Source organism: Amaranthus tricolor, chromosome 5, assembly GCF_026212465.1.
Source record: "Amaranthus tricolor cultivar Red isolate AtriRed21 chromosome 5, ASM2621246v1, whole genome shotgun sequence".
NCBI classification, from domain to species: Eukaryota; Viridiplantae; Streptophyta; class Magnoliopsida; order Caryophyllales; family Amaranthaceae; genus Amaranthus; species Amaranthus tricolor.
In genome coordinates, this window is record NC_080051.1 from 19,977,141 (window position 1) to 19,989,445 (window position 12,305).

Below are 12,305 nucleotides of genomic sequence, written 5' to 3' on the forward strand. Positions count from 1 at the left end.
ATCAGCATAAACTATGACTACTTCACTTGATTTTTTAATATAATATATAAAAAGTCAATATAAGATAAGGTCACAAGTTTAAATCTTATCCACTTCTTATTTTTTTAAGTAAATATGTATTTATCACCGCATACTAGGAAAGTCTCACTTCAAATATTTGAGAGCGATTAGTAAAATTAAGACATGATACGGTTAATGATAGAAATTTTGGCACACAAATTAAATATGTAATGGAGCCAAATTGTATTAGACAAATTACTAATGATCGATTTACAACAAGATTTGTACAACAATATTTTACTTGACACTTGCTTCACATAACTATTATTACACTTACCAAACGCTTTAATTGTTGGTATTAAATGATGGTAATAAAAATAATTTGTAATTGTAATTTTCATAAAATGTAACATGTCATTCTCATGGTAATAAAAAAGTTAACAATAAATAAATTTTTTTTTCATAACTTTTCATTATCACAATCTCTCCAAACGATAATATATTGAAATGATTTTTGTGAATAAAATAAAATGATTAAAGTATTAAAAACATAACCATAAATTTGTTAAAAGATTTTCACACCAAATTTACACTAAATTTTTATTATTATTTCTACTATTTAATACTATTGTTGTCTTAGTCATGTCTTGTGAGAATACTCATATTGTTGTCTAACTATTGTATTCGGTGAAAGCCCATGTTTATCCTTTATATATATATATATATATATATATATATATATATATATATATATATATATATATATATATATATATATATATATATATATATATATATATATATATATATATATATATATATATATATATATATATATATATATATATATATATATATATATATATATATATATATATTTGGAGGAGTTTCGTTTATGGCTCCCCACTCCAAGTGAACATGTTTCCCACATTTAAACTTGTATAATGCACATTCACCGACATTCAAAACGTTTTTAGTTTACTCTTTGCTTTATATTTTTAAGTAACTAGATTATTCTATATTATTTAACTGCTTAAATATTCTAAATTTTCTAATATTATCACCGATAGTTAATCTCCACCCATATACCAAATGTTAAGCTACTATTTTTATGGCTCGTATGATAATCGATACTAAATAGAAGTAATAATATAATAATAATAATTAAAATATCTCTTAATAAGTTTAATGATTATGGTTATATTTTTTTAGCAATTTAATTTTTCTTCACAAAATTCATTTTCATGTATTACCATTTAAACATGTTGTATTAATTAATTTGTTAATGAAAAATTGTGAAGAAAAAAACTTTTATATGATCAAACTTTCATTACCATATAAAATTACCTAATGCATATCTTAAAAATTTAAACGGCAAATTATTGTTATTTTTACCACTTAATACATACAGCCCTTTAGCTAGGTCAACTAAGTCATACAGTTTCATGCACTGATTGATTTGCACTTTTTAAAGTTGAAGGATCGGAATTGAAATGGGTGAGATTTAAAATGATACACTTTTTTTTGTTTGGACAATATATGAAAAGTTTTTCTTATGATTTTCTTCGTTCATCTCTCTTCGTTTTCCATCAAAATTCTCATCCGAACATAGTGGAAGTGCATGCTTTTTATTCAACATGCTATTTCGCCAACTTGGGTTCAAAAAGTCATCCGAAATAAATGATTTTAATTCAATGAGTTCCCTAAAAAGAGTAATTCTTTCTAAGTCCTAACTTAGCTTTAGCTTCACTATAAATAACAAAATGTGTGATCACTTGTATTCATCATATCTTTCTAAACTTAAAAAGAAGATTTATTTTGTATAAAAATAATAATAGCAAGTTATTCATATATATATATATATATAAAATGAAAGGAGCTTGGCTTCCTGGCTCTTCAATCCTTTTTGTTAGTTCCATAATAATATTGATAACCCAAGTTGGCCATTGTTATGGACAACTTAAACAAGGATTTTACCAAGGTAAGTGTGGGCCAACTGACATTGAAAAATTGATTTTCAATGTTGTTCAACAAAAATTTGCCCAAGAACCGGATACTGTGTCTGACCTTGTTCGTTTGTCATTTCATGACTGCTTTGTTAGGGTACGTACTAGTATTGCTGCATGAAAGACGTGGATTGCTATTCTTATAAATAAACTATATTGATGATCAATTTGACTAATTCGTTCTATTGATTAATTAATGAATTAAATATGCAACCATTTAATTTGATTCAATATAATAGGGATGTGATGCATCTATATTTCTCGATGGACCTAATACCGAACAAAAAGCACCAGCGAATGAAGGTATTGGAGGACTTGATATCCTTAATGATATTAAGGATGCAGTTGAAAAAGTTTGCCCTGGAATAGTCTCTTGTGCCGATGTCCTTGTTATAGGTGCTAGAGATTCCATTTTTCTGGTAAATAAATGAAATTATATCGAATTACTATTTGATCTCTTTTTTAACAATTTAGTAATTTTGTTATTGTTAATCAGAACGATAATTCAATTTTTGACTAATATGGAGTAATTTTTTAATACTTCTTATCTTTTTTTAATTTGAAATATCAAAGTATGTGAGAGCTCTTTGATTATATTGCATCCAAAGGAATAAAATAATATACATACTAAATGCTTTTTTAAAATAAAATAGAAAATTGGTGATACATGTCCAAAAGTGAACATCTATAACTTTACTTATTAATTAAATTCCATCATTTTTCATTAATATATTATAAGAAAATTAATAGTATATATATTATGTATCATGGTAGACTCATAAAGGGCTTTGCTTTGTTATGGTGCATGCAGGCAGGTGGAAAATGGTACGACGTAGAAACGGGAAGAAGAGATGGACGTGTTTCTATCGATACTGAAGCAAATGCAAACCTTCCTCCGCCAAATATATCCATTCCAGCTTCCATTATTTTATTTGCTCAAAAAGGCCTCACCATCAGTGATATGGTTGTTCTCTTAGGTTTGTGACAATCAAAACCAAACACAAAAAAATTAAGCCAAAATATATAAATTTATATATTTCTTATATATATATATATATATATATATATATATATATATATATATATATATATATATATATATATATATATATATATATATATATATATATATATATATGGGAGAAATCCAATAAAAAAGGTGTTGAAAATGAAAAAGGTAAAAGACTCTACACCCTTGATTTCCCTAAAATAAAAAATTTATGATCACGATTAAACCAAAAATACATAATTATAAAAGTAACTATGTTACACAGAAAAGTAGCTATGATATAAATTTTTAGAATGTTCTTACTTTATAACATAGCATCCTTTTTTGTACATATAATAACAAAATAAAATCAATAAAAAATTCTTCTCATCCTTCATATTTTAAAATATTTCTTATTTGATTATATATATATATATATATATATATATATATATATATATATATATATATATATATAGAGAGAGAGAGAGAGAGAGAGGGGACAAAGCCAAAATCACAAAAACAAAATTGCATTTCCGACATGGGGCCGGGCCAATATCATGTGGCTTCGACACGAATTCATTCTATTTAAATTTCATCTTCTTATTTCTTTAATATACTTGTTAATTGTCTTATTATTTATTAACTATAAGTTAATTATTTTCTCTGAATCCATTTGTGAAAATACTATTACAACATATTTGTAACATTAATTTATTTATTTTATTTGAAAAGGTGGACATACTGTTGGAACTGCACATTGTCGTTCGTTTAAAAATCGTCTATACAATTTCCAAAATACACAGCAACCCGACCCAAGCATAAGTGCATCTTTACTCGAACTCTTGCGAAACACATGTCCCCTTAACGATCAAACAGACAGAGAAGTATTCCTTGATCAAACCCCAAACAGCCAATTCAAGATCGATAATGCCTACTACAAGCAAATTCTAGCTAACAATGGCACATTGAAGATCGATCAAAACTTGGCCTCAAGTCCTTTGACTAAACTCTTAGTTAAGGGGCTAGCTCATTTTCCTATATTTGAAAGCCAATTTGGTAAGGCTATGGTCAAGATGTCTCGGATTGGGGTTCTCACTGGAAACCAAGGGGAGATTAGAAAATCTTGTAATTCTGTTAATTGATCATATATTTAAAGTGCTAATTAAATACTATCAATAAGCATTAATTTTCATTTTATTTACGGTAATTACAATAATAAATAATAATTTGTATGATTGTAATATTGGGCATGTTCTTAAACATGTTCTCATATGAGGTGTTTTTCACCTTAAATGAATAAAACTTTCATGCTTGAATTGCACCTTACAAGCGAATTAAGGAGCCCTTCTAGGCTTCTAGCTATGCATATATGAAATGAAATAATTGCAAGTACTAATCATTTGGTTATACTCTATCAATTGACATTTAAGTACTTTTACACTATATTTCCTCTATTTATTTAAATTTACAAAAAGGATAAATTTGTTCTAGCACAATATACAAATAGTTTCCATTTTGACTTTTTTCATCATTCGTGTCAAGGAACTATATCAAACAAAAGTTTTAGTTGATGGTTGAGGCTTTAAAATATGCTATATACTCTAACATGCCCTCTCACATGAGATCCCATTAGGCTAGAAGTGTGAATGCTCACATACGTTGAATATTCCACATTAAATGAGGGGTGGTTGAGAATTGAACCCGTGACCTCTAGTCACGCGGGATCTGATACCATGTTAAGGAACATCTCAACCAAAAGCTAACTTAAGTTGATAATTGAAACTCCAGGATATATTATATACTCTAACAATTCACAAACAAAGTTTAAACCTCAAAGGATTGGTTAAGTAACTCAAAAATGTAAAATAAAAACCCTAGTTCCCTTTCTTTTCTCGCCTTTTTTCTCTAAAAAAAAAACTCTGACCTTTATTGTTAACTTTGGAGCTACAATTTTATGGTTGATGGTAACTGATAAGCCCTCATTTTTTTTATTTTTTTATTTTTTTTGTTTTTAGTTATGAATAAAATTCATTATTTTTATATTATAAAGTTATTATATCTAATTATTGGATAAGATCTACCCAATTATTTGGTTTAAATCTCTCATGGTGAGAGTTCAATTTAGAGTTTTGATATCAATTCGATGGTAAAAAGGTATATATATAATGTTACTACGAGCATTAATTATGCTAATACTATCAATAGTATTAAACATATTCTATTTTAAGGCATACAAGATCAAAAGACTCTCTTAGAGGAGGCATATCAAAAACCAACATGATAGAGGCAATGCTTCAATGTTAAATCTCCTTTATAATGGTCGTGACTTTTTCTATATAGAATTTTTTTGATTAAAATTATTATGTATTTGATCGAATGTTACTCTATTGTAGATATCGTATGACATTTTATCAATGAATTATTATGTATTTATAATTCGTAATTTTAGTTTAAAAAAAAATGAAATCTTACACGTCAAAATGGTACCAAGTTTTCCAAACGGATCATTACACCCAGTAGACACAATTTGAATTTAAACTTGTGAATAATTCCTGAATAATTTTTTGTGAGTCTGATTTTGAACTTTTAAAGAACTTCCTGAAATCTCTCGTAAATATTCGGATATTTAAATTATAACATTGATTTATTTTTCTCCATATAAGATTCTGTATAACTTAGAAAAACGTTGATTGAACAAAAAGATATTATGATCGAACTTATATTAATTAACTAACTAAAACTTGAATTAATCTTGACTAACTTAACAAAATAGACTTGACAAATCAAAACTAATCTTGACTTTCATCATCCTAAATAATTAAACCAACACTAAATGCGCTAAAATTGAATTCCAACTCACAATTTAAGAACCATGTTTTCATTCTCAATTAGTTCTTCATTGAAATCTAAAATTTGCAATAAATTACTTGTTCGAAAACACAGTCTTAAGGTATAAATGAAATGTAGTTCCGACATAAAAATAACTTATTTGAGTAACAAAGACGAAAATTTGTATTGTCATAAATAACTCATTTTTTCTTTTGAATTTTCCGAACTTACTTTACATTATTTTTTTAGTATTATTAAGTTTTTTTCCTTTTCCTTTCATTCGAAAATTTATTATTTTCCTTCATATTAAAAATTTATTTTTTTTCTATCCACTCATAATTAACGTATCGTGTAGTTAACATTTCGTGTTCATAAAGTACAAATTAATATTTACATCATTAATTAAATGAAAAGAAATTTCATAACGAAACATATAGTAGTTATGTAGCAATCATCTATCAAATTGAATCATCAAGAAAAAGACAATACAAGATCATATCTTATTTCCTTTATTCAAAACCAACTTTTTTGTACATCGAAGCGCCTAACATACTCGGGTTAATCAAATTGGCATTTTTGTAAGATGGCTGTAACGTCTTATAATAATAATTAACATGGTAAGTACATTAAGAAAAGTCATAGCCGACAGCTTTTTAATTAGCAATAGAATGATTAATATTAACCACTCATTAAGAAAGATTCTACCAAACATACTATCAAAATTTTATTGGCCAAACTTATCTATAAAAATTTTATTGGCCAAACTTATCTATAAAAAGATACAGATACAAAATAAAATCAAATAATGTCAATATATGTTAAGTATTGTGTTTAAAAAATGCTGATAATAATGCTTTAATTTGAGACAATGTGGTCATCATACTTATTAGAATCTCGATTCTAATCTACAATTCTATGATCTTACGATTCAAAAATAGGTGAACGATTCGGATCGTAGGTAGAATCTTTATTTGGTAGAATCGTGTGATCCTACAAAGCTCAAGAATTTAGGTGGTAGGATCATAACATGATTTTTCGATCCTACGATCCGATCCTACATGGGTAGTTTCAATCGTAATATATTTTTATATAATACATATTTCAGTTACGTATGAATATATATTTATAATAATAATATCAATACCTTTATAAAATTTATGTATTTCTTGATTTGCAGTTTAAAAATGATTGTTAAAAGTATTTTTGCTTTCAAAACTTAATAGATGAGTCAAATAAGTTTTTACTTACACCTTAGAAAGTGAACAAATATAATTAATAATCAGTAATCCAAAGCACATTAATGCATATTTGTAGGATCACACGATCCTACGATCCAATTCTACCGATTTCGATACTACCCCCTTAAAGATCCTAGGTAGAATCCCGATCCTAATAACCTTGACTGCCATTTAACAATTTCTTAATCAACTTAACCAATACACTTTTTAGCATTTTTAGAGATATAACTTGTTAATTAAATTCTATCAGTTTAAAATGTTGGATAAGTTTACATATGGCCCTGTCTATAAATAAGGTAAGTTTGTTCACTAATTTTCATCATACATTGCCAAACTCATTATTAAGCTATTTAAGGTTCTGTAGTAAAATTTTGAATATAGTTAGAGAGAAAATGAGAGGAGTTTTGATTTTTTTAATCTTGGTTATTGGGGTCATTCTATTTTCCCAAGTTGGCCATTGTTATGGACAACTCAAGGTAGGATTTTATCATGGTAAGTGTGGAGAAAAAAATGTTGAAAAAGTTATTTATGATGTAGTTCAGCAAAAGATTGCAAGTGATCCAGACACCGTATCCGATCTTGTTCGTCTATCGTTTCATGATTGTTTTGTTAGGGTACGTACATGCATTTTAGTATATCTTATTATTTGATCTCTAAGACTCATATTGTTGAAATTATTGATATTATAACTATTTGAAGTAATAACGTTAGTGTTTCAATTATATTGAAGGGTTGTGATGCATCGATATTACTTGACGGAGAAAATGCCGAGCAAAAAGCACCAATAAATCAAGGACTTGGTGGCATCAAAACTGTTAATGACATCAAGATAGCAGTTGAGAAAGAATGCCCAGGAGTTGTCTCTTGTGCTGATGTCCTTGTTATAGGTGCTAGAGCTTCGATTGCTTTGGTAAGAGTTATTTAATTATATGCTTTAAAATTTTAGATAACAACGAGTCTCCATCAGTGGGTTCATGTGAACAAGTCCACATAAAGAAGAGTTAAGTACTACACAAATTTGATGGTGTTCCTTCCCAAAACCATATGGTACTAAAAGAAATAGCCCATCAAGTTTATATGCTGGTGAATATCTCTATATCTCTAATGTGGGATCACTTGTACATCGATATTTCCTCAAAACTCTCTCTCACTTCCAAACCCGCGCATTTTTCTATGAACATGTGAGAGCCTCCAAAAACATGGCTCTGATACCATTACAAATTGTCATGAGATTGTGTCTACAAGCCCACGCATATCAACTAGCTCGTGTGTAATGGCACGCATTCTGTATGCATATGAAGAGAGTTGACTACATACAAATTTGATGATGTTCCTTTATACAACCTAATGATAAGAGTAGTCCACCAAGTTCACATATTAAATCTCACTAAATTACCGATGTAGGATCATATGTGGACATTTCATCAATAGATCCTTAGTTGTCTATAAAATTGCACTTATTTTATTTAAATTTTTGTCATTTATTTTGCATTATATATTTTTCTTTTGTGCAATGATCCCACTCACTTTTTTTTAATCTCATCACAAACTTATAATCATAGATATGAATATCTTGCTTGATATTCATTCAGGCAGGAGGAAAATGGTATGATGTAGAAACAGGAAGAAGAGATGGACGTATATCACTTAAAAGTGAAGCACAAGCAAATATTCCACCACCAGAAATGCCAATACCTAAAGCCATTGAATTGTTTGCTAAAAAAGGACTCAACAAGGATGATTTTGTTGTTCTTCTAGGTAATCACTTAAGTCATGCAATATTAACCAATAAGGAAAATTTTAAATTTTTTTAAGTTTTTAGCTAAATTTTCAAAATTATACAGGTGGACATACTGTTGGAACTGCACACTGCCATTCATTCAAAAAACGTTTGTACAACTTTCACAACACCGGCAAACCTGATCAAACCATCAATCAATCCCTACTCCAACTCTTGCGAAAGACGTGTCCAATAAATACTCAAACGGACAATGAAACATTCCTTGACCAAACACCAAACAGTCATTTCAAAATTGACAATGATTACTATAAGCAAATTCTATCATACAATGGCATATTAGAAATAGATCAAAACATGGCGTTAAGTCCTCTAACTAGAGGTTTAGTTAAAGGCTTAGCCTATAATCCTACCCATTTTCTCGACCTATTCGGCCCAGCCATGGTCAAGATGGCTAGAATAGGAGTTCTCACAGGCTGCCATGGGGAGATCCGCAAAACCTGTGGTTCTGTTAATTAGACAATTGAGGTAGTCTAAATAAAGAAATATAATTTGTAATACCGGCAAACCACTCTTGTGTGAATGAATTTCATTGAATGAAGATTTTATGATTTTAATTTATTTTTTTTTAATTTCGTTTAATTTATTGATATTAGTTTTGTCTTTTATATGGTAATTTACAAATTACAGTAATAGATTAAAAATTTCTGCAATTATTAATATCTCAATCATACATTGATTATGAGTGTCTTTTTAAATATGTTTTTTTTAAAATTATCATTTATTTTATATATTTTTCCTACTTTTCTTTGTACTATAGTTTTGCATCTTTTTCTTTTGGGGGTCCTGCATGGAAATACATGCATTAGTTTATTATATGCACGCAAACGGAAAGAGAAATGGGTTTTGTGCTCTTTTTGTTGTTTTGCAATTTAAACTCTAGCGAGACTGGAAGTGTTAAGGATTGTTATTCAGCGAGACCTTTTTAGTATTAGATTTAGAATAATTAAAGGTACATGAATAATCAGGAGGTATAGTTTTAAGAAAGGAGAAAGTTTGTGATTCTTAATAATAAAAATTATAATTTTAACATATTTTCAACACTATAGTCTTTATACTCATTACTACCTCCTTTATTCTTTAAAGCAGTTTTTATTTGTCATTTTAAAATATTCTATTTTTTGTTATCATAAATAATATTTTTATTTATATTACAAATTTTAGACAAAAATAATCTTGTCCATCTTCATTTTAATAATGCTTATGATCCTCACATATCTTTTAATAAATTTATATATATTTATATTCCTTAATTATGCTATCCACATATTTTTCATTAACTTTATAAAAATATTTGCTTATTTGTTGTGGTCCCTATTTTTTTTCACTAGCTTTCTTTAAATATTTTTTAATCTTTATGATCCCTACTTTTCCTCCATCAAATTTATTAATCAATAAAATAATTAAGTTATATAATATATGATAGCAACGAACTTTTGGGAAAGACCATTAGTTGTAAATCTTAAAAAAAATTTCATAAAATAACATTGTACTTTTGGAATTTAAGCTACCGTAACATTAATGCCAAAAAATATTTGGTTTTACGTTAAATTGAAAAATTTTCTTTTTACCCTTATCTTATTTCCTTAAAATATAGTAGTTCACCATTTTCATTCATCTTTTTCTTCCACCATCCATCTTCTTTGCCTTGACAATGGCTACCTCAAGCTCAGGATTGTAAGACATAAAAGTAAGGATTTTCCTTTTTCATCCATGTTCTTCTTCCTCCATTCATATTTTTCATCTATCATCTTCTTTTCCCTAAAATACAATAGCATTCACATAAATATGATTATAGGAAGTAAAAGTAAGGATTCTTCTAATGTTTTTTCCTTACATTCAATAGATTTCCGTGTAAAACACGAATACTATAAATATTTACTAATATGAATAATGATATTATTTTATAAAATTAATTCATTTACAACATAAACTTAACTATTAAAGGTTTGTATTATTTATTATATTATCATTATCAAAGTGAATACATATTTTATTATACACAATATTAAAACATACACTTACAGTAATTATTGATAATTATGACAAATAAAATTTAAAAAGTCTTCAACTATGATAGATAGGTGGGAGGATTTAGTTTAAAAAATAGCCAAATTAGTTAGCTCATTTATTATATAATATGATGATAATTTATTATCAAAGTTAAAATAAAGATTTACATGTGTATTTTTTTTGGTTTATATAAAGAAATATAGTATTTCAATAGGTCATCACATATAGTTATAGTCAATCAATAAATATTACATATTTTAATGAGTTAATTATTTCCTTAAATATTAGTCAAATATCAAAACTTACCATGGAAATAATAGAAAAAAAGGCGGATAAAATTTTTAGTGATGGTGTGACACGTGTCTCAAGTTGTTCTTCTTTAGTATATTTTATTGATAATTATTGATTATCGATTGATGTTATGATATTATCATTATCAAAGTGAATAAATATTTTATTATACAATATTAAAACATATACTCATAGTAATTGTTGATAATTGAGACAAATAAAATTTAAAAAGTCTTCAACTATGATAAATATGTGGGAGGATTTAGTTGAAAAAATAGCCAAATTAGTTAGCTTATTCATTATATGATCATGATTAATAATTTTTGTTAAAATAAAATTTACATGTATATCATTTTTTTTGTTTATATAAGGAAACATAGTATTTCAATAGGTCATCAAATATAGTTATCAATAAAAAAAATATTATATATTTTAATGAGTTTATTGTTTTTCTAAATATCAGTCATATATCAAAAGTTTCCCTGTTAATAATAGAAAAAAAGCGGTAAAATTTTAATAATACTATGACATTTGTATCAAGTCGTTTTTTCATTAGTATATTTTATTGATTTTATTGATGATTATTGATACAAATAGAATAATAGCGATGACATTATCATCTTATTTTGAAAGGAAATAATTTCTTAAGAAAACAAAAAAAAAGCAAATGGATTAATTTGTTTGTTTATATAAAAAAATTTAAAAAGTTTGCTATTATATAAGTATATTTTTTTATTGAGTCAGGCATCGTAATGAGAAATAAATAAAAACAAATGCATAGTTGCCTATAAACATTTTATAGTACATTAAGAAAATAAAATACAAAAAATCAGTTTAGAGGTTTTTAAAAACCTCATTGTACATTAGTACCTATACAATATTAGTAGTGCTCAAAAATATTATGAAATAGATTTTTGGTAGAGAATTAAAGTGTTGTATTCTCTTATTTTTCTGAAAGAAAAAAAAAAGATGTACAATAACATAATTATATAGTAATAAGAATGTTATTTTATTTGCATATGCTATTCTAGGGCATAATTATGCTATTTATTTTATTCTTATATTTACAATATTTGAGAATATTAACATTTCCTACTTCCCCTCAAGTTGAGTTGTGGGGTCGGTCTCCTATACTCAAC

General features: G+C 26.9%; 2 protein-coding genes across 2 annotated transcripts; both read left to right on the forward strand.

The window, feature by feature from the left end:
• The first annotated feature begins 1,869 nt into the window (after positions 1-1,869).
• On the forward strand, positions 1,870-4,304 carry LOC130812567 (peroxidase 57-like). The gene is made up of 4 exons (XM_057678079.1): positions 1,870-2,103; positions 2,246-2,425; positions 2,818-2,983; positions 3,730-4,304. The coding sequence occupies exons 1-4, from the start codon at positions 1,870-1,872 to the stop codon at positions 4,137-4,139; spliced, it is 990 nt and encodes a 329-aa protein (XP_057534062.1). The 3' UTR covers positions 4,140-4,304.
• A 3,084-nt stretch (positions 4,305-7,388) lies between these two features.
• LOC130812568 (peroxidase 57-like) lies at positions 7,389-9,441 on the forward strand. The gene is made up of 4 exons (XM_057678080.1): positions 7,389-7,678; positions 7,795-7,974; positions 8,657-8,822; positions 8,909-9,441. The coding sequence occupies exons 1-4, from the start codon at positions 7,457-7,459 to the stop codon at positions 9,319-9,321; spliced, it is 981 nt and encodes a 326-aa protein (XP_057534063.1). The 5' UTR covers positions 7,389-7,456; the 3' UTR covers positions 9,322-9,441.
• Positions 9,442-12,305: the final 2,864 nt, after the last annotated feature.

Coding starts and splice junctions, on each gene's coding strand:
- LOC130812568 (XM_057678080.1), top strand. CDS start 7,457: ATGAGAGGAGTTTTGATTTTTTTAATCTTGGTTATTGGGGTCATTCTA. Junction 7,679..7,794: donor TTCATGATTGTTTTGTTAGG/GTACGTACATGC, acceptor ATTATATTGAAG/GGTTGTGATGCATCGATATT. Junction 8,823..8,908: donor TGATTTTGTTGTTCTTCTAG/GTAATCACTTAA, acceptor AAAATTATACAG/GTGGACATACTGTTGGAACT.
- LOC130812567 (XM_057678079.1), top strand. CDS start 1,870: ATGAAAGGAGCTTGGCTTCCTGGCTCTTCAATCCTTTTTGTTAGTTCC. Junction 2,104..2,245: donor TTCATGACTGCTTTGTTAGG/GTACGTACTAGT, acceptor TCAATATAATAG/GGATGTGATGCATCTATATT. Junction 2,426..2,817: donor CTAGAGATTCCATTTTTCTG/GTAAATAAATGA, acceptor TGGTGCATGCAG/GCAGGTGGAAAATGGTACGA.